The sequence below is a fragment of the Aotus nancymaae genome, unplaced genomic scaffold, assembly GCF_030222135.1.
Source record: "Aotus nancymaae isolate 86718 unplaced genomic scaffold, 86718_ANA_hifiasm-v0.15.2.pri h1tg000043l, whole genome shotgun sequence".
Lineage (NCBI taxonomy): Eukaryota > Metazoa > Chordata > Mammalia > Primates > Aotidae > Aotus > Aotus nancymaae.
Genome location: NW_026988457.1, coordinates 7,855,775 through 7,878,838, shown reverse-complemented (window position 1 = coordinate 7,878,838; position 23,064 = coordinate 7,855,775). Strand labels below are relative to the sequence as shown.

The window sequence follows — 23,064 nt, the reverse complement described above, 5'->3', positions numbered from 1 at the left end:
AATAAATTGGACCCTGTAGAAATTGATCTAACAGCTGTATTCAGGATGGACCAGAAGATGGGTGCTCCAGAGAGAAGCAGATCACCTCCATTGTACTTTCCCATCTTTCAAATGCCACAAAGTTCATAGAGTATCTACTGTGTGCTATGAACTGTTGAAAACACAGAGCTGATGTCCAAGACATGACCTTGGTCCTCCAAAGAGTCTACAATGTGGTAGGGAAAACAGTTCATTAGGGTCAATTATGGGTGCAGGCAGGATGAACAACGATAGCGCTACTAGATTGTCATGGAAACAGAGAAGGAAGAAGTTCCTAAAATACTTTCTGTAAGCAGAGTGAGCTGGGGCCCAGGAGAGACCTGTGGGCAGGGACACCCTCTGGAACATCTTTGAGAGCAAGTCAGTAGGAGCCCTCAATGCTGGTTTGAGAATACTATGAGGACCTGAGGGTAGGAAACTGCACCTCTGTCATCAGATTCAGGTCTCCTTAGGAGTTTACAAGCCTCAAAATTCAGAATGTGTACACAGGATTGTGTATGTGGTGGATCCCACCTGCTTCTCCTAAGAGAAGTTTCTCTGATCATCAGTGTGGAGAAACCACTGTATTTGGCCTTTGATGCTACCTGTGACCAGTGTCTTCTCCCTAGCTCATGCTGGCTGGGAACAGAGAAGGGAGGAGCTGCCGGGAGTGCAGTGACTTTAAATTTATTGTTTCAATAAACTTCAGAGTAAATGGGCAGAAACTGCTTGGGCTTTGCACAAGAGAAGATTGAGTTCTCTTCCTAGTTAGCAATGCATATGGGCAAATCTCTTCACATGCCTGGGCCTCAGTTTCCCTGCCTAAAGACAGATCATTGGACAAAAATGTGTTATTAATCCTCATTCAACTCTAAGAGTCTGGAAATCCAATAGAAACCACCTTGAACCACTTATTCCATGACACATGACCATGACCATGATACGCTTCCAAGAATGAGTGTCATGAGGATCCTGGGGATCCATGCAACTGAAAGCTCAGGAGCATTTGTGCGTGAGGCCTTATCTACAAAGGTGAACCTTTAGAAAGCTGCTGACTAGGGAAATCTGTAGGAGTGGCCAGAACTGACTGCTTCAACAGGGACAGGGCAAGGGCTTTTGAGGCAGGACAAGTAAGGAAGAGAATAGGATTGTGCTTATAAGGATTTGCAGAAATGAAAATGAGGGTGAGGGGGCCATCCAAGCATGGGCTCAGCATTAAGTGCCACCAGCTTCTGCATAAACTGAATCACAGTATTTTTGAGGGAATGGTATGTTTCAGTGGCTGCAGCCGAAAGTGTGAAGTATTGAGTGGATAATGGGAAAAAGAGGTAAATATCAAGAAGGTGCCAGTGAAAGTGAAGGAAGGAGGGAAAGTACTGAGTTAAATTTTAATGTGGGCTTTGTGCACATTGCTTTTCTGTGACCTGCAGTCACTTAATTTTAAAATGATGTCTCACATAGAATTGTAAAGAAAAGAACATGTTACATTTCTGGGAGTCTTGGCTGTTTAGAAAGCATTGGCACATCCATTTCTACCTACAACAACTCTGTGAGAATGGAAAGGTGCTCCTTATTTAAAAGATGAGACAGCTGGGTGAATGGTCAGCAATGGACAGAGTGGGACGCCAAATCCCTGACCGCAGACGTGATGTGCTTTTCTTCCCCACATCTGACTGCCTCTGCTCACGAGTCAGAGTTCATTCCAATGCCAATGACTTTTCTCTTTCTCAGGGAGGTAGAAATAGAAAGATTTTTTATGACCGGGAGGAGTTTATGTTACTCTTGGATTAACTACAAAATGCTTTTTATGTAAGGCAGACTAAATAGACATCTGTTTTTTTACAAACATTCAACTCTACACAAACAGAACATTTCAGTTTGCTTTGAAAGCAAAATACCATGTGTTGTAACTTTACAATGTTTTAAATAAAGTTAGGAATTTTGGTTTATGATACTGAAAATATCATAAAATCAGTTGGTATAAGATTAAGACCTATATGAGGATACTTAAAAATTCAACAAGTAGAAGAATCAAAGGTAGATGTTTCAACAGACCAGTTACTGAATCATTGTATTAACTATCTAGTGAGGCAAGAAGTGAATTATTGAGGTTTATCTTCCTCGTTGGTTTATAACTGTTCATTCAGTGTGTGGAGAGTTTTTAAAGTAGAGCAGTTCAGCCTAACAAAGCCATTTACTGTACTGGTTCTACACACTGCCTCTCTTTCTCTCTTTATTACTTCATTTTGGAACTTTGGCCTATTTTAGATCTAAGATTGCCCTAATGCTATACTGTATGAGGGGCTTAGTTTTCACTTTGTTCTCAGAACCAGGCTGGCTATAAATTTATCTCTGTTCTTTGAAGGAGCTAACAGTAAATTTTCAAGAGGAAAAATGGTGGCATATATCCCTGTAGAGGAAAAGTAATCTCTTAAAAGCAGAATAACCTCCAGGCTACATCCTTTTAAAGAGGGATTTTCAAACAAGAACGCCTTCAACTTTCATATGTGTTCTGTATTTTTCTTCAGACCTCATACCTACTCTTCTGCTTTCTGTGTAGGGTTTCTCTGTAATGATCCAATTTCCCCCCACACCCATTAAATCTGTGATGAAGTCATGCTGTCCCCCATTCTGATGTCATAATAACTTCCTGAGCTACAGGCAGATAGCACATCCGGGAATCATCGGAGGTCTCCTCAGGAAATTGAGGCATAGAGACTGGGAGTTGGAATACCTACGAAACTGAATCTCAGTTTCATAAATTACCATATACTATGATGAAAATGAACTTTGTAAAAGTGACATGGGAAGGTTTCCACTTGGTTTAATTGCATTCAAAGCAGTGTTCAATTTCAGGCATTGGCTTCATTAAAATTAAACCAATCCTTCCCAGAGATTCAGCCACACTCCCTCATCAACAGATAATAAGATCATTTAGAGTGAGGAGGGGCTAAAAGAACAGGATGAGCAGTGGCTCCATTTCTATGTCTGACTGTCAATTTCATCACCCTTTATCTGTATTATGCAGCTACCCTGAGCTGCATGTTGATTCAAGTTGCCCAGGGAGTGTTTTTACGCACAGGATGCAGGCACCCCTTTACAGAGAAGGTGGGGGTGTCCAATGGCTAGCCTAGGAGCCACCAAGGGTAAATAAATGTGGAGCTAGCAAAAGTCTGGGGAGGGCCTGAGATGGGTCAAACCCAGTACACCATCCATCCTGCCTGTGTCTGTAGATGTCATGACCAGGTCGCCAAAAGACTTGGATTTGTGGGGAGCAGAGGACTCCCTGAGAGTGGTGACTGTCAACAAAAAATGAACCATGATGGACAGGTGAACTTGGCCAGTGTATTTTTTCTGACCTAAGATAGTTCTAGAAAGAGTCTGTTTTGCCGTTTCCCTCGCCCTAATTGTCCTCTTTCTCATTTTATGCCCCTGCTAGACCACCGCTCTTGATAAGGAGAGGCAGGTTTTCCGACGAAGACGCAACCAGGATGTGAGGAGCCGGTACAAGGCGCAGCCAGCTCCTCCCGAACTCAACTCGGAATCGGAAGACTACTCCCCAAGCTCCTCCGAGACTGTTCGCTCCCCCAACTCGCCCTTTTAATAAGACCCTTTTACTCAAAGTCCTAGCTTAACCCTTTGAGACTCTGAGATTTTTTTCCCCAAAATTTGTGTAAAACAGTTTCATCTGATCTATCTAGCGCTCAATGCTTGAATGGCAGAACTGAAAGTGTTTTCAGGTATCTTTGTAACGGTTTCCCTTTACTGAATGAGATGACACGTGGTGTTTGTGAAGATGGTTATTTGCTGCTAATAGAGTCCTCAAAGGGTTAAGGCCAATTTGCAATTTTTTTTTTAAAACTTAGAAGCAATGAATGTTTTCATCAGTCAAGCTAGGATCTGCAGTATGTAATATAGCACTTGTTAACCCTCTGAGTGCATTGAATTTTATCGAGAACTCTTGTTGGGGAATTTTTCAGGCCTTTGGATGTATACACAGATGTTTCTTGATTTTACTGCAGATCTAGGGGTGGTGTTAGATGCTGAAATGTCCAGGAAAGAAGGACATTTAGAATGATGTCTTGTTTGTCCTTTTCTGTGGGTTTAGAACGTGGCAAGTTTATAACTTCGACACATGCACGACTCTTTCTTCTTCACAATCCTGTTAAGAAACTGATTTTTTTTTCATTAGAGATGTGACTGTCAGTTGCAGTGAGTTCTGCATCGGAAGTGGAGGGAATTGGGTTTGTGGCAAAGAACTTGACCCAGGAAATAGATGGTGCCCCCCAAATTATCTCCACATGAAGATGTACTGACGATGCCCCAGAAATGCTGCTTCCATATCAGCTGCTGCTGGCACCAGCGCAGACTCTCAGGGAGTCACCATAGCTTGTCTTGTGCTTGGTGAGTGAGGGTCTCTCTACACAGTTTCAGACATCTACAGGAAAGAAACAACTGGTGGAAAAGAGCAATAAATTGCCCGGTGCTCTACAGGGCTGGAATTTCAAACAGAAAGAGGGAATAAGATCCCGTGCTTTTTCTCACCTGCTTTTCCATGCACTGTGGTCATCGCTGTGCAATCTACATCTAGTATGAAATCCACACATAGGAGAGATGGGGCACAAGGGAACTGGAGGCAAGTGCTTTGCAAGATGGCTGAGGAGAAAGCACACTGGGAACACAATCCAGAATGTTCGAAAAATAAGTTTTCAGTGAAGAAACCACTGGTAAGACAATTCCATGTACACCTTTAGGTTACCTATGTAGTCTCCCAGGAAGAGCAGGATGAAGGACCTAGATGATACCCTTGAGGATAAAACCTCCATCCCCTAAAATGACTTTTTAAAATACTATCTTTATCCGTCCAGAATGTCATAGTGTTTTTCTGTCTGTGGGCCAAGTCCTGTGTGAGACCTGTATTTTCACTCCTGGTACCAAATCTATCTCCCTAGCATGGTGTCGCCAGGCCTGAGTTTCTTCTAGAACAGATTCCATTTTAGCATGAGGGCTCACAGCTTCTGTGCATCACTGCAGGGCTCAGAGAGGATTCTCCTGGGGTGTCTTAGAGGCAGGTGACCAACTCAGGTGTGGTTTGCTCGGCTCTGGAATCCACAAGACAACCAGGGAGTGATATCTCATGAAATGTGCATCTGGGTGGCTAAGCAGTATACCTATGTTCTCTGTTTTGAATATACTTTAATATCTGAGAGTCTTAAAGTTTGTGAACAACGTTTCTATAGTCCTTTATTTTCAAATGCACATTCACCTTGCTGCATTTTTCTCTTCAGCCCTGAAACTATGGTCTACATTCATATGGATTTTTAAATCACATGTCATTACTTTGCAACACCATCTCCAAAATGTTTTGCTCTTTTACATTTAGGTTCATCTCTGTGGTCTGTGTTGTCCTGACATGTAAACAGCATATTACTTATTGAGGTTTCTTTTTCTCCCTTTTAGAGCATCCAGAAGTGATAACTCACAAAATCACAAAGTAGCATAAATCAGTAAATTAGTTGAGTTGTTTTTTGCGGGGAGGTGGGGGTGGGGGGCACAGAACACCAGAAAGAGTGTTGGTGTGTAGGTAGAATCCACATTAGTGAGGAACACTGAACTAGTCGGAAATTACTGCTTTCTCTAGAAATATAAAGCAAAGCACTATTCCAAGGCTAAGGAGTAGCTCTACATCCTGGCCTCAACTCTAAAAGTATGAAGAATGCAATGGGCAGAGACCTACCTGCAGTGGACTGTCATTTTCCTTTCTTTTCTCTGAATTACTGCATTTTCTGTGGGCATTAACCATATTGCTACAATGTCTAGTGTACTGAACCTGCAGCTCATGGCTCAGGCCTTTTCCCATCCACACCTGGGGGGACTCTGGACTGTGTGAAGCTGGGGAGTGTTTCTCAGTGCACTGTGGAAGGGCAGCTCGGAAGAATGCAGGGCCCATTCAGCATGGGGATCCCAGCACATCACTGTAGAATTTGAGTGATCTATGCTGAATAAACAGTGGAATGTGACCAGTCAAGTAGAAACCTTGAGTAATCAGGTGGAATGCAATCTTTCCAACATTAAGCTACCAAGATCCTGAATGTCAGAGATGTACTCAGAGGGTTAACAGACAAGCACAAGGCATGCTGACGACATTGGCGTATCCAGATTGCTTTGCTTTTAGCCAGTGCTTTCTAATTTTTGTCTCGACATTCTTGGGATAGTTCAAGTTTGAAATAATTAAGTGGTGGTGTTCTTTAAGGAATTTCTATAACCAAATTGATCTTATTTTTGATTTCACTTATCATAGAACAAATACATACCATTATGGCAGTGTATCTATGTAATTATCAATTTAATCATCACCACAAGTATTTCCATATTTTTCTCCCAAGTATTTAATATAGCTCTCTTATGGTCGTGGCCTGGTGATGGGGACTGTCTTTCTTTTACTGACACAAGACCAACCATATGGCATTTTCAAAGGAATTTTAAGATTCATCTTTTCAGTTTGATAGTAGACTAGTTAAGGAAGAACTCTTTCATTACTTGCATCGTGTAAATCATCTCTGTAGACATGTGTTCATATTAATGAACACATTTTTTCTCCACATTGTAGCAGAAATCATTTTATTCGTCATAATCAATGAATATGTGATTTGCTCCAGATCGTTAGAAGGAAAAGTAAGATTTCAGTCATCAAAAATGTTTTTACCGTAGCCCTCATCTAACTTACACGTGGTGCATATTAAAAATAAGCAGAAAAAAATGTGAATAAACTACTGAAAACACTTGGTGTTTTGTGTTCAATGAGACCTTCCTGCAACCTGCTCCCCATGGGTGGCGGTTAACAGGCCTGTCAGATATTGTTGAAAGGAGGCAATATATCCATGAATGAAGGCTAAAATTGCAATCCTTTACCCTTTGAGGCATATTTCAGTTGAAAACAAAAGGAAAAGAAAATTTGGCTTAGAGGGTCACAGAGCTCCCATATGACCAGGTCTCAAGCACATTAAATCACAGTTGTTTACTGGCCAAGGGCGTCCATTAGACAACTCTATCCCTCGTGCTGAAGCTCAATCGTGCTGAGGGAGAGCTTTCTTAATATTACTGTGTTGCTCCTAGCCCTCCTCTGGGTAAAAATCCGTCAGCATTTCTATGATAAACTCCTATTCTCAAAGGTTTTTAATTTGACCATAAAAATGTGCCCCAGGCTGAAGTTTGCTGTACAGGGCCTGTACCTAAGAGTGAAGGTTTACTTCCTTCTCTTTCCAACTTCTTCCCCATTCTCTGGAGAAAAGAACAACAAAAAATCTGGTATGGCCTCTCCTTAACAGCGATTTCAGAATTTTGGAAGGCACCAAGATCCAAGATGGTAGTTTTAACGTAGTTACTTATTCAGATGCATTTTTTAAATTTAATGGGTCACCTGGCATATATTATAGATAACATATCTTTTCTGTAATTTATAAGTCGATAATTTTTTAAACTGCTACACGTTATTTATTTTTTGCCCAAAGATTTTAAAAGACTTGAAGCTGGTCAGTTCAAAACTCAGTTTTCTCTACATATTATCTGCCATTTCCATTAGGAGTTTGGGAAAAATACTCTCACACAGACCCTTACTTTGCATGCAGTTTAGAGGGTCAGATATGTGCTTCTTTGGGGGATAGAGATTTCCTTACTTAATTGTCAAATTTCATGGAGCCATTTTAGTCTGTTGGGAAAAATAGTGATTAAAAGCACTTCCAAAATTAACATTTTTGACAATTCAGATATGATAAGAAGCAAGAGAAAAATAACACACTTTACTCTTTTCTTTCTTGAAGGCAAACAAATCAATGAAACTTGAGGACACACTGAACATTTGATAACTGCAAATGTGCTTTAAAAATTGGTTCAATGGTGCTTATATATGAAACAATAACAAATGGGGTTCCTAGGACTGTCAGAAGGAATCTTTAGTTTGTATGTAATTACATACTAGAGAAGGAGGTGCTTTTAAGCCAGTCTTTTATTTTTAATCATCTCAAATATGCAACCATTCATCCAGTAACATTAAGGGTCGTAAACTGGTGGGAAACAGGAAATTCAATGTACAGGCTTAAAATGCCTCTGGTTAGCGTGGGGTTTTTTGTTTGTTTGTTTTTTGTTGAGTTTCAACACCGAGCATCATTTCTGTGATCAAGCTTCTAACTGGCATGTGCTTTGATCAGGAAGTTTACCATATCTTGCCCATAAAACGAACAAGAGATCTATTTTCTTTTTTTCCCTAAAGGAAGAGCACCCTCTAAAATTAAGCATACCTCTAAATTTCTTCAGTATTTGTTTTTGTTCAAAAAAATTGAGACCCTTAATGTTGCTTTAATGTAAAACTGTATATTTTTGTCTGTGATATACTTTATTAATTTAAAGTAAGTAATAGTTCTAAAGTCTTCGCTGTCGCTCTAAGAGAAAATAGAATTTTAAGGTGATGATAAAGATGCTATAATGTCCGTTCATTCCAGTCCAATCAAATGTAGTAAGAAAAAGTCCTTGAATAGTTCTCTAGGGACAATTTCTCACTTGCCATTGACATTAATCTTTGGTGTATTCTCAGAAAAAATAAAAAGAAATTGAAACCGGTCCAAGGTTATAGTAATATCCTCAATAACTTTGTAAAAAATTTTTATTAGGAAATTAATACTAGCCTTTTTCAATCTGACTGAAAGAAAATTATTAAAGGATTAGTTGGGTGTGAAATTAAATAGTATTTTGCTCATACATACTAAAAAGGTGGGTAGGAACTTGATGCATTTAAACAAGTTTCTGAAAGGTTTCAATTTGACACAAGAAAAAATTTCAATGTTTCCTTTGAAAATACTGAATTTATCACTTGCTGCATGGATCAGATGGCATAGGTTAATCTTTGATTTTCAGAATCCTAGTGAAATAACTTTCAAACAATTTGTGTCCTTAACTAAAGGTGGAATGAGATCCAATTTTTCCCCCTAATCCTTCAGTTTAAGCGAATACATGTAGGTTAATGTGGAATGAGATCATCTGTGATATATTATGTTCATTTATCAACTGAGCTTTTTTGATGTTGCCTGTTTATATGTAAAACATGTTCTTAAAGTTAATAAAATAATAGTACTTGGTGTATGAACTACCACATAATACCCTAGCTGCAGGGTGCCCTCCTCAGTTCGTTTTGCCATATTGGAGTAAAATTTCATTTTCGTACAATTCATAATTGACACATTCAGTCCACGAAGGAATAGCCCAGCTGTGTTCTTAGGGGGAATTCTCTCTGTGCGAGGCTTTAAAAATTAGTCATGCGGTCAGAGTGTAGCTTTCCCACATGTCCTCCATAGCACAGTGTGTATTTCATGAGCATAATTCAAAAAACAGCTATTCCAAAAATGTCCCTTTTCATATATTACCTTCCTTCCTGGGCCACTGACTTGGATAAACACAAATAAATCAAATACCGTTCAGCCTTATTTTATCCTTCAACCTATGTGCACGAGCTCTCCAGAGAAGAGTGTTGTTTTATCCACTAACCTGTAATTAGCTGCCATTTTTATAGCAATTTCCCATTAGGCATTCCATGCGTAATATTGACCTTACAGAAAACTGCAAAACTCTACAATGGATTTAAGTTCTTTCCTATTGAGCTTTTCAATGCTCGGAGATTGAAAAGTCAGCCAGCAACAGTGACTGCAGGTCCCCTGGTATCCTATGAAGGTGCCAGAATATCTCTGAGTGCTTGTGAAATCAGCAGTCACCTTCCCTCCCATCCACAGGCTGCTGCTGCAGCTGCTGTCTTCCCTTTGGCCGTACTGTCCTGAAGTCACTGGGTCCTTTCTAGATTCTCCAGCAACTGCCGAGAAACAATAGCTAAAGTGATTGCTTCCTAAAGACCATTACCTTGTTTTACGAGGCTGGCAGCTCTGCCAAAAACCTGCCATCGAAAACCTGGGCCTTGGTGTGAAAGCCTCAAGCACAAGTTTGGAATTGGAGATGATAAAACTGCCAATGGGAATTGAGAAGGAAGGGCCCTCCACAACCCCTGGCCATTTGGATGGGTAGTGGGCAAGGTGGCACTCATTAGGTACGGGGAAGGCAGTCCTGGAAATGGAAGTAACTGGGTAACAAACACAAAACAGGTCTAGGAGCATCCTGGAAACATTCTTATAACATCTCCTAAAGGGAAGAAAAGCTGTGCTCTTCCTTTGAAGGTAGCCTGCTCCCCACAAGCTCCAGGAGGAGCACCAGGGGAAGACGAGGAGCCACACCCAGCCAGCTGGACCGACCAAATCCATGCTGGCCATCAGCACGGTGACAGATGTCCCAGCCAGCTTGCCTGCACTTCCAAATCATTCATTTAAATGTTTCTTGAGTGAGTGCCAACAACATGGAAGGCACTTCATTTGAGCTTAGAAAAGAGAAACTTAGCTCTCCATGTTTATTTTCACTATGGATCAGAAGACTTTAAAGACAAGAAAATATATCTCAAGCTGGAAGGTTTGCCATTTATTCTGAGATGCTTAGTCCAGGGTTCAGCTGATGTACACACCCACATGTAGCAAGACCTTGCATGTATGGCAACTTCCAGCCTCTAACTCGAGGATGTGTCTACCATCTGCCTGCTCAATGGTACATGCACCCCATGGTACTCTTGGCTTGACTCCTGGGCTCTGAGCTGGAAGGCTTTCCCGAGTCCTCTTTGCTGTCTCTAATTACTATGAGATTTTACCTCTTGTCGTGCACTAATATTGCACTATGTCTATTAACTCAGCAAGTGTTAGCAAGGACCTACAGTGGGTGATGCATTGTGGAGGCTGAGATAAGCCACAATTCCTGTTCTTAAGAATTTCCATCTAGTGAGAAGTATTTTACCCTGGATGTTCACGGGGCGAGGTGACTGATTTATCACTCACAGATGGCGGAACACCAGTTTGTCAGGGGCACAGCATCACTACCAGCCCGAGACTGGCTCTCAGCATGTGGAGACCGTGCAGGCTGCTTGCAAGCCAGCCATCAGTCACATGCAAATACACTTGTGGCCCACTCTATTACAACAATCCAAATGTCACCCTTAGTAAACCCCTAGAAGGAAAAAGAGAGAAGAAAAAGAAAGAAGGGAAGGAAGGGAGGGAGGGAGGGGAAAGAAAGAAAGAAGGAAGAAAGAAAAAGGAAAAAGGAGGGAGGGAGAGAGAAAGAAAGAAGGAAGACAGAAGAGAGGGAGGAAGGGAAAGAAAGAAAGAGGGAGGGAAGGAGGGAGGGGGAAGAGAGAAGGAAAGGAGGGAGGGAGGAGGGGAACAAAGGAGGAAAAGAAGAAATAAAGGCTGAAGAGATAGTTTCCATGGTTTTTTTTTTTTTTTTTTTTTTAGAAACGGGGTCTCACCCTGTTGCCCAGGCTGGAGTGCAGTGGCTATTCACAGGCAGGATCTCACTACTGCACTACTGCTCAGCACAGGAGTTTTGACCTGCTCCATTTCCCACCTGGGCCAGTTCACCCCTCCTTAGGCAACCTGGTGGTCCCCTGCTCCCGGGAGGTCACCATATTGATGCCGAACTTAGTGCGGACACGATCGCATGGCGCACTACAGGCCAGAACTCTTGGGCTCAAGCAATCCTCCCACCTCAGCCTCCCTAGTAACGAGGACTACAGACATGCACCACTGCACCTGGCTACACAGTCTTAAAACTGGAGTATCATCTGGAAAGTTTAAAAGGAAGGGAAATATCAATGTCTCCCAAAGTGTGTTCCTCAGAACCAGTCCTGGGAGATGCAGTGTGGGAATCGTGGAACACACTTTGGTGTGAGTCTGGCATAGGTCTTGGTCTCCTCCACATTTTCCATCCGGGCGCACCCTCCCCCTGTGACAGGGTGAGTGATAATAAGATGTCATCAATGGCTCCATCCATGCATTCTTGTTGGAAGCAGGAGGTGGAGGCTTTCCCAAGAATCTTCTAATTCTCACACGTCATTGTCCACTCTTTCCGGGACTTTCAAAATCCTCTTGGAGAACCTATTCTCCACCACCTGGAAGGACATGCCCTGAGCCTCTACTACTAAAAGGAATTTCAGCCTGGTGAAGCCCTCCTCCACACCCTCCCCACCACCTGTCAGGTAGGCGAGTCATCTGCTCCCACCTCCAGCAAGTGCCTGTCATATGCCCCTGTCCCTTTGCTGGATCTGAGGCCACACAATGAAAGCCCTAACCACTGCCTCTCCCACACTCCACAGGCCTGTGTGGGAAAGAAGTAGATAGTTGCCATCCTGCATGACCAGGGGTGTGACGGAGGAAGGCACAAGACAGACACGGTGGGCTGGCTTTGGAAGGTCATCTAACTGCCGTGGGCAATCAGAGGCTTTCTGAAGAAAGTGTCCCTGAGAAAGGGCCTAAGAGATAAGTAGGAATTAGCCAAGAGACCAGGAGGAAGACGTCCCAAGTCATGGGAACAATCAGCACAAACACATGCTTAAAGAACACACAGGCGCTCAGAGTCGGCGAGATGGAGGCTTCAGGTCAGCCCCAGTGAGGTCAGGGTGGAGCTCAGGGAACTAACTGGCTCATCTTCTGGCTGTGTGAATGTGCTCGGGATGGGGTAGGCAGCTGTAAAAATGAAACAATGCAGATGCCAGGTCCCAGGGCTGGCTAAGGAGGAAGATAGGCAGGGAGGATGGCTCTGGAGGGAGCATGAGAGACCCCAGGCGCTTCTGAAATACTGTGGATTCCAATTGCTCCTTCTCAGCAATAGCAGACAGCCACCTCCTTTTGCAAACAAAGGAGTTAGCCATGGGTTAATTCTTTCCTAATGCATAGAACCTCTCGCTCACAAAGCTTATCAGCTCACCACTCACGGGGAAAACCTCGTTCTCTCCCATGTTGTTCTGGGAAAAGAGAGAGACAGAGAGGATAGAGAAATCCACTGACCCTGAAAATATTTCTCTCCCTCCTTCTTCCTGGACAAATCCAAATTGTCACCTTTCCCTTACAGCAGGGCGATAATTTATGGTCCACCTGAGAGAGGTTTTGCTATTCCAGCAGAATTACCTATTAATTTGCTGGATTCCTCCGATTAAGCAGTGAACTTGTCAGAGCAGCTGGCTCATCGTTCAGAATGTGAAATATCCTTTCATTTTCAACAAGTAAATCAAGGCCCAATCCAACTCAGACGTTTGCAATTTCTTCTCTTGACATGGTCTCCTCTGTTCTGAATGTCTCAGATGTTCCATTTTTTAATAACGAGCAAGCCTTTTTTTTCTTTTTCTTTTTTTTTTTCTTCATGAAAAGCTCTTATTGTTTCTACTTACCTTATAGAGGAAGGTAACTGTTCACATTGGTTTCTTAAATTGGAAAACTGAAAATATTCTGCTCAGGATGGAAGGGAAGCCTCATCCTAACATATTTGCCTGCTGATTTGCTCAAAGGACTTCTCCTGCTTTGTGGTTTTATGGATTTTTCTGCAATGCCCACACTCGAGCATGCTTTTCTGCGAAAATCTTGCGAGAGGTATGTGTGGCTTAATCCTGCCGCCGCCTCTCAAGGTGTTCTTACAACAGAGCGTTCCTCTCTCAATATGTTGTTTGCACTAAAAAAATCTGATGAATACCCAGCAAGGAGAGAGAAATAAGGAGCACTTATGTAACCCGAGTCTCCTCAGTGGCCACAGATGCATTCAGAAGGGTAGGGACAGCCAAGAACCCTGGGCCTGGATGATCCAGCTGCCAGAGTGATGTCTGTTCGCTGCTGGGCCCTAGCTACCTTCAGGATCAGTGGATCAGAGCTTCGATGGCCCCTCCTAAAACCAGAGTCCAGGGGGCAGTGGGTGCCCTTGTGCCTAAGTGATCATTCCCATGGGTCACACTTTGACTGTCCAACTCAGCTCTGTCCCCAACCTGTCAGCAGGGCTTGCTCTCATGGACAGGAACTTTCCAGGCAAAAGAGAAGCCAGGGTCTCACTGGGCCAAGCCAGGCCCCAACTGCTGGCACCTGCCTCCTCCTAGCACCTAGTTCCACTCAGCTGTGTTTTAGCAAAAACAGCAGGTAAACCACCTGCCCTTAACCTACTCTCCTCCCCAGAGGCACATCCGCTGCCTGAAATCCATGTGGCTTCTCCACTCATGGCCTGACCTCTCCTTGACGTAGCCCTAAATGCAAACTGGCCTCTGGGCAAACTCTGGCCTTGGCCACCTTTATGCCTCTTCAAGTCTGTAGATTTGGGAATCATTCCCTAAGTGAATTTTCGCAGGAGAGACCACAGGCCCCTGTGAGAGGACCAGACACCATCTGGAGGAAGTCAGAGCACAACTGGCGGGCAGGCTGTTTGCTGTTGACTGTCCTGTAGGTCCCAAGTATGCCTCAGAGAAGCTCTAGAGCTCAGGCCTCGCACTTCAGCTGCTCCCGTGTTTCCAAGTGTGTGGGCAGCGCACAGCAGCAGCCCACGGTGCCATTGCCAGAGTTTCCAGCCGAGATACTACTTTGTTATCCTGAAAGTACACTTGTATGTGTGTGTGTGCATGTAGGTGTGTGTATGTGGTGTGCATAGTTGTGTGTGAGGTGTGTGTGTATGTGTGTATGTGTATGTAGGTGTGTATGTGTGCAGGTTTGTATATGTGTAGGTCTGTATAGGTATATATGTGTGTGGGTATGTAGGTGTGTACAGGTGTGTATGTGTAGGTGTGTATGGGTGTAGGTGTGTATGTATGTGTATATGTGTGTAGGTGTCTATGTGTATATGTGTATAGGTGTGTGTATGTGTGTACATGTGTAGGGGTGTGTGTATAGGTGTGTATGAGTACAGGTGTTTGTGTAGATGTGTATGTGTGTAGGTGTGTAGGTGTGTATGTGTGTATAGTGTAGATGTGTATGTATACATGGGTAATGTGAATGTAGGTGTGTATGTATGTGTGTGTAGGTATGTGTGTAGGTGTATGGGGTATATGTGTGTACAGGTGTGTATGTATGTGTGTAGATGTGTAGGGGTGTAGGTGTGTAGGAGTGTGTGTATAGGTGTGTGAGTGTAGGTATGTAGGTGTGTATGTGTGTAGGCATGTGTTAGGGGTGTAGGGGTATATGTATATATAGGTGTGTATAAGTGTAGGTATGTGTATGTGTGTTTAGGTGTGTATGTGTGTAGGAATGTGTAGGTGTGTAGGAGGGTATGTATGTATGTATAGGTGTGAATGAGTGTAGGTGTGTATGTGTGCATGTGTAGGTGTGTGTGGTATGGATTGGTGTGTGATGTGTATGTGTATAGGTAAGTTTGTAGGTGTGTATGTGTGTAGCATGTGTGTGTATAGTTGTATATGCGTGTATGTGTGCAGGTTTGTGTATGTATAGGTATGTGTATGTGTGTATAGATGTGTGTGTAGGTGTGTTTGTGTATGTGTGTTGGTATGTAGGTGTGTACAGGTGTGTATGTATGAGTGTAGGTGTGTATGTGTGTAGGTGTCTGTGTAGCAGTGTGTAGGGGTGTGTGTAGGTGTGTATGAGTGTTGGTGTGAGTCAGCATCATCACACCCTGCAGCCAGCCGGCCACTGTGGGTAGCCTCCCTGGTCCTCAGCATCTGCCATCTTCTGTCCTCGTAACCATCACCCTCTCCCACAGTGTCAGTCTTAACAGTTGGCTGTAACTTGGGACCTCGTTCCCGGCCGGCACTGGCCTCCTAGAGCTCTATTTACTCTCCTCTACTGCCTTCCACTTCATCATTCCACACAAGCAGGGAGGCAGCTGCAGTAACTTTAGATTTGAGTAGTCAGCCTCCAAAGTCCTGCTGTAAATCAGAAAGGCACGACCTGGCACTTGGAAAATGAGGCGTTCCTTTCTTCAAGAAAAGTTTACGATATTTTCTAGTTGAGGGGGGCAGTTTCTTGTCTCCCAGCCTTCCCCCAAATGCTGATACCCTTCACAGATATCTGATGTGAAAGGCTGCCTGCTGGCTATCGGCATCTTAAAAATGTTTACGTGTGAAATCACCAGACCATTATCTTTCTCCCACATGAGGCCCAGCTTTAACAATCAGCCAGTTGCCCTCTGATATTGGCTTTCTTTCTTCCTGCTGGTTAGGCTGACAGTAAATGCCTGCTGGGAAGGCTCTTGCCCGCCTCTGGAGAGCAGAGAGGCCTGCTGCGCCCCTTATCTGTTGATGTGAATACATCAATGGGGTCACAGGAGGGAAAGGACCACATCTGTAAGTCTAAGCAGGGACTCCATTTGTGCAGAAGATGAAAACTTCTGCGGACAAGAGTTTGAAATTCCCCTTCTCTTGGGAAGCCCTAGATAGTCCTTCATTTGGTTTCAGCCACACCTGCAAGCCAAGTATAAACTAGGGCTTCCAACAAAGAGAATTTGGAAGCTCACAAATCATAGCTAATTCAGTCCAACGTGGTCCTCCTGGCAGCTAGCCATCTGAACAGAGATCTTTTCATAGGGATCAAGCAGCTGGCCATAAATATTCTCTAGGGACTCTAAGCTAAGCCCACAGGTCACCAATGAAGATGCAAGTGAGAATAAATATCATTGGTGCTTTGATACCACCCAGGGACACGCTCACAATTTGCACAGCCTCAGGAGTCTAAACAGTGTGGTGTATCTGTGTAGAGCATCAAGTTCAAAGTCTTGTATGACAGGAAACATGGCTGATAAGGACGTTGTGGGAACTTGTATATTAAATAATGAAGTGGGCTGTAGGCAAGGCATGACACGCTCAGATGGATATTTTGAAAAGATGACTCTGAACAGAAGGGAAGGTTGTTTGAAAGGAGACAAGCCTGGAGAGTTGAAAACCAGTTAGGAGACTTCTGTAATATTTTGGGAAGAGATAGTCATAGCCTAAAGTGGACAGTGGAAATAGAGATGAAGAAGAGGAAATGCACCAAGGAAATATTTAAGAAGCCAAATCCATCAGTACAAGTTAATTATTTTACTCGGGTGATATGGTGGGTATGGTATGACCAGCAGAGGCGGGAAGGGAAAGGTGCACCATGTTTATGTGTGTGCGTGTGTTGGGGTAGGGGAATTGGCTTTGAATATGTTGAGTTTAGGTGCTTGTAGAGCCACGGGAAGGAGACAGTTGGTAGGAACAAGTCTGGGCTGGACACAGTGATTTAGGGAAAGGGCGCAACAGTGATGGTTGAGAAAGAGTGGATGCCGTCACCCAAGGAGGCATGAGCATGAGTAGAGAAGAGGGCTGAGGAAGGAACCCTGGACACCCCTGGCAGAGAAGGAGACCCTGAAGGACGCAAAGACATCATACATGCAAATGACAGTGGATCAGAACTGGGGGCTCAGGAGCTGAGAGGAGAGACAATTTCAAGGAGGGCATGATTAGTAGTGTTAAGTGCAGCTGAGTGATTTGATAAAAAGTAAAGGGTTGTGGGAATAAATGAAGACCAACCAAGCATTCTCTCTTCTCTCTCTCTCAATCTCTCTTTCCGGCTGCATTCTGGGTACATAATTAACATCTGTATTCCAGAGTATGAATTCTCTTCACCTGTAACCCCTTCATTTTCTTTCTTCAATATGAGCTTTCATTTTTAGAACTTCTCTCCATCTTCCTTGTCATTCTTGATATATGACCCAAAAAGTGAGAAAAGCACAGCCTGTTTCTTCTGAGTTTGCTGCAGAAAGGGAGTCAGCCACCATCACTTGCATTTTGGCAGAGACTCAGAGACAGGCAGCGGAACAGGAACACCTTAGAGTATAAAAAGGGAAGGCTCAGGTGTACCCTGATCGGAGACTTTTGGCCTGAGGAAGCTGTAGGCAGGCTAATCGGAAGTGGGACATCCTGTATGACTGGTTGGGGCATATTTGGCTTTCTCTGGTTGGTTCTAAGTTGAGCAAGGGAAAAAAATTGGGAGTCTGCCAGCTGCCAATCATTTAAGTCATTAATTAGTCCTGGCTGTTTGTGGCCAGTTGCTATCAAAGTTATTTCACTGGATTGTCACTAAAGATAGCTGTCTGGATTCCTGCAAGTCTGACTTATACAGCAAGCTTGCTTCCTAGACTGTTTTTGTAAATAAGGGTTTGGTTTCCTGAGCAGGTTGCTGCAGGTTGTGGATCAAAGTTCTATTTTTATATGTGGTCTGGACATTGTCCTTTTGTGTATTCAGTCGCTCGGGTGCACTAGATTTGGCTTCTGGGTTCCGTATTGAAGGCAGTTTCAGCGATGCCAAGAGAACGGGAAGTAGAGCAGTGAACAGGAGTTAAACAGATGCAGACAGAGCCTGTGCTGTCTGCCCTCTCAAAGACAGTTTGTTAAGAAGAGGAGTAAAGGAATACAGTTCCAAGAAGCGTTTTGTTTTTAGCCCTTTTCTGGTCTGCCCTGAGAATACTCACCAGCAGCACTTGGGGCTGCAGCAATTTATAGCGAGATAACTTTGCCACGAAATCTCACTTTATTATTATTTTTGCATCTCTCTAGTATATCAACTTTGGAAACAAAAGACATCATCCTTTTTATAGCACTCTGTTTCTAGTAGTGGTATTTCTATTTACAAAATAGAGTAATTCTTGATCACTGAAAACGTCAAATCCTAGAACACACGGCATTTCTACACAGGCTGTTAACATCCTTCTCTAACAATTGTTGGCCAAAGATTCATTTGATGAATCTGAGTTTTCCAAAATACATGTTTTTGATGATTCAGACAGTTCTGATGTCAGTTCTGTGTAGAAATAACTCCAAGAACAATTTTTATGTTTTATTTTCATGTTGAAAATCAGTCCAATTTGCTTCAGCCTCAAAGGGCATGTTTATTATAAAATTAAATGAGTGCTGGCAGGAAGCCACAATTTTTTTTTAAATGGGAAAAGGGTTAAAAGAAGAATAAGCCTAGCCCTTGTTACTAGGCAGAGAATAAACCTGTGAAAAGAGCTGAAAATATAAGACTGCCCACTAGACATCTTCCCCAGCGTGTCTCCTAGGAACCTCCAATTCATCAAGTCTCAGACTGAGCACATTCTCTCTTGCCACGAACCTGTTCTGTCTCCACATACTCTGGATTCTTTGGTGCACTTCCCTCCATCCCAGCAGCCACTGTAAACCTCCCAGCAGGTTCTCCTTGCCTGCTGTGTAGACGGAACTGATTTATCAAGACAAGGCAATTACAATAGAGCGTTTAATTCATGCAGAGCCAGCTGTACTGGAAACTGGAGTTTTATTATTACTCAAACCAGTCTCCTGGAAAATTCTGGGATTTGGGGTTTTAAGGATAATTTGGTGGGTAGGGGTTTGGGAAGTGGGGAGTGCTGATTGGTCGGGTTGGAGATGAAACCGTAGGGAGTCAAAGCTGTCCTCTTGAGCTGAGTCATTCCTGGGCGAGGGCCACAAGATCAGATGAGTCAGTTTATTAATCTGGTGACACTAACTGATCCATTGAGTGCAAGGCCTGAAAAATAACTCAAGCATGAGTCTTAGGTTTTACAATAGCGATGTTATCCATAGGAGCAATTGAGGAAGTTTAGAATTTTGTGGCCTCTAGCTGCGTGACTCCTAAACCATCATTTCTAATCTTGTGGCAAATTTGTTAGTCCTGCAAAAGCAGTCTAGTTGCCAGCCAGGAAGGGGGCTTGTTTTGGGAAAGGGAGTTATTATATATGTTTCAATATTAAACCACAAACTAGGTTCCTCCCAAAGTTAGTTCAGCCTGTGCCCAGGAATGCACAAGGACAGCTTGGAGGTTAGAAGCCAGACGGAGTCAGTTAGATCAGCTCAGTTATAATCTTCGCAAAGGCAGTTTCACCACCTCACGGAGTCACTGTGTTCTATCTGTCCTGACTTCTGAACATTGGTCACTTCCACTCTGCTCTTCAGTCTCACTGGGAGTGCTTTGGCTGGGTGCTCATTCTTTCTCAACTGCACTATTGTGACAGGTGTCAAACTGGTCCTTTTCCAACCTCTGCCCATCCTGTCTCAAAACAGTTGACTGAGCTTTCTTGTTTACATTTAAATAATCTACTTTCTGCTTACAGTCTTTCACTGAAGCCCAAGGAATAAGTTGCATAGTCTTAGTATGGCATTTGTTCATTCATTCATTTAACAATAAGGAAGCACCCACAATACACCAAGCATCTTGCTATGGACTGAGTATGCAATAGAGAATCAAATAAACCATGCTACCTTCTGAAGTTTGCAACGTAGAGGCAGATAAACATTATTCAAATAAAGGCACAAATAAAAGTTCAGCTATGAGGAGTGTCAAAAAGGAGAAATAAGGGTACTACGAGAGGGTGTGATGGGGAATTTAATGGAGAAAGGGAGCTCAGGAAAGGCTTCTAAGAGGAGGCGAGCCTTCAGCCGAGATTAGAAGGATGACTGGGAGTTAACTAGGCAAAGAAGAAAGAAAATAATTTATGGGGGACACCTTGTACAAAGCTTTGGCGGTGAAAGGGAGTGGGGCCAGCCCAAGCGACTGACACCTGGCCAGTGTGGAGAAAGAATGGTGTGAGATAACCAGAGTAAGGCAGGCTAGGTCGGCCTCACAGGCTGAGCAGTGGTTTACCTTTATCCTGTAAGTAATCAGAAGTTACTGAAGGAAATCAAAATATACCCCAAAATATATTTTTTGGACATATTTTGAGATGGCTGCCACAGGGAGAGTAGTCTAAAGTGACACTGCAAAACCATCTATTGTGGGAGAAGTTTGCATCTGTAGAGAATCTCCATTAATGCAGCCAGGCCTTGTCCAGATCTAGGGCAGATTAACTGAGTCTGACACCTCTAAAGATCCAAAAGAAACATTTACTATACGTACTCTCTGAGAGCTGCTACCTGTGAGGTTTCATCTACATAACAAGGCCGCCTTTGATAGCCAAGCCTCCTCTTCTCCCCTTCCCATAACCAGTCTTGCCACTATATGATTTACCACTATGACCTGTTTTTGGCTATGCTCTGAGTTCACATTCTTTCTGTAATCTCAAGATGGTATATAAGCTTCTGCATCCCACTGGGGGTCAGGTCTTCATTCTGAAGACTCCTGTGTATGCACTTTGAATAAAGCTGTATGCTTTTTCTCCTATTTATCAACCTGTCTCATGTCAGTGAATTTCATCAAACCTTCAGGGGGACAAGTGTCTGGTCCCTACATCACTGTTAGGTTTTAAGCAGGAGGTGGAGATGGTAATGTGATCAGATTTCCATTTCAAAAAGATCATGCTGGCTGCAGTCTGGAGAGTTAAGGGTACAGACCAAAAATAAAACTAGCAGCCCCCCAACAATCCTAATGGACCTCTCCTCTCAGCCAAGGGTGTTCCAAACTTAACCTAAAAAACTAGCTCAGACCATGATGGGAAGGAGGAGTTAGACATACCTCATTGCCATTAACATCATCACAGACCTGAGGACTGATAGAACAAACTCTGATAAGAAACACATTTACAATCTATTGTCTCTGAAGCCTGCTACTTGGAGGCTTCACCTGCTACTTGGAGGCTACTTTTCATGGCTTCACCATGATAAACGTTGGTCTCTACAACCCCTTATCATAACCCAAACTTTCCTTCCTATTGATTTCAGGTCTTCAGATAATAACTCAACCAATTTCCAATCAGAAAATATTTGACTCCGCCTGTGAAGCGGAAGCTCCTGCTTTCATTTGTCCTGCCTTTCCAGACCAAACCAGTGTAAATCTTACACGTACTGATTGATGTCTTACGTCTTTCTAAAATGTATAAAGGCCAGTTGTAGCCCAATCATGTGGGCACATGTTGTCAGGACCTCCTGAAGCTGTGTCACAAGCATGTCCCTAACCTTGGCAAAATAAACCTCTAAATTGATTGAGACTAGTCTCACATATATTTTGGTTTACAAGAGCATGGAGCCAAGAAGACAGACATAGAAAGCAGTACAGGTGGGAGATGAGAGTAGATAAACTCAGTAGTGGTACTGGAAATGGAGAAAATGAATATTTAAGAGCTATTCTTAACAGGACTTGAACATAAGAGGTTTGAGCACAAGAGCTCACAGCTGATTTTAGCTTTCCTGCCCACGAACATAGATAATGCTCCCACTTCCTGAGATAGGGAAGTCTGGAATAAGATGAGTTGGAGGAGTAGAGGTAGATGCTAAATTAATTTTTGACATGTTACTTTTAAGGTAATTTTGAAATATCCAAGAGACCTCAAGGATGCTGTAGGGATACATTAGTTTGAAGCCCAGAGGAGATATAAGTCTAAGTCATCTACAAAAAATAACTGATAGATGTAGAATAAGAGGACCTTGTAGTGATCAGGTAGAGGAAAAAAAGCAAAGAGATCATAGCAGAGAACTTTCCAAACCAGAGAGAGGTATCAATATTTAAGTACAAGAAGTTTATAGAACACCAGTCAGATTTAACCCAAATGAAACTACCTCAAGACATTTAATGATTAAACTCCTGAAAGTCAAGGATAAAGAAAAGATCCTAAAAGCAGCAAGAGAAAATAAACAACATATAAAGGAGCTCAAATACATCTGGCAGTAGACTTCTCAGTGGAAACCTTACAGGCCACAAGAGAGTGGCATGACATATTTAAAGTGCTGAAGACAAAAATTATATTATCCTACAATATTATATCAGTGCACATATCCTTGAAACATGAAGGACAGAACTTTCCTAGACAAACAAAAGTTAGGATTTCATCAATACCACACCTGTTCCACAAGAAATGCTAAACGGAATTCTTCAATCTGAAAGAAAAGGGTGTTAATGAACAAAAAGAAATCATCTGAAGATATAAACCTCGCTGGTAACAGTAAGTACACACACAAATACAGAATGTTATTAACTGTATTTGTGGTGTATAAACTACTCATATAATTAGTAGAAAGACTAAAAGACTGACCTATCAAAAACAGCAAGTATGACAACTTTTTAAGACATGGACAGTATAATAAGATATAAATAGAAACAGCGAAAAGTTAAAAAGCAGGTGGGATGAAGTTAAAGTTTAGAGTTCTTAGTGTTCTGCTTGCTTGTTTGTTTTTGCAATCAGAGTTAAGGTATCATTAGGTTAAAATAATGGATGTTATTTGCAAGCCTCATGGTAATATCAAATGAAACAGATACTGAAAAAATA

At 42.7% G+C, this 23,064-nt stretch overlaps 1 protein-coding gene across 4 annotated transcripts in view; it reads left to right on the top strand.

Annotated features, from left to right (window-relative positions):
- DCLK1 (doublecortin like kinase 1) overlaps positions 1-9,149 on the top strand; it is a 352,501-nt gene extending 343,352 nt beyond the window's left edge. For all 4 annotated transcript variants that reach the window (XM_012465567.3, XM_012465568.3, XM_012465570.3 and 1 more), the window contains one exon: positions 3,458-9,149. In XM_012465567.3, coding sequence (XP_012320990.1) covers positions 3,458-3,622 — 165 coding nt within the window. In that variant the 3' untranslated portion in view covers positions 3,623-9,149. The remainder of the gene's footprint in view (positions 1-3,457) is intronic.
- Positions 9,150-23,064: the final 13,915 nt, after the last annotated feature.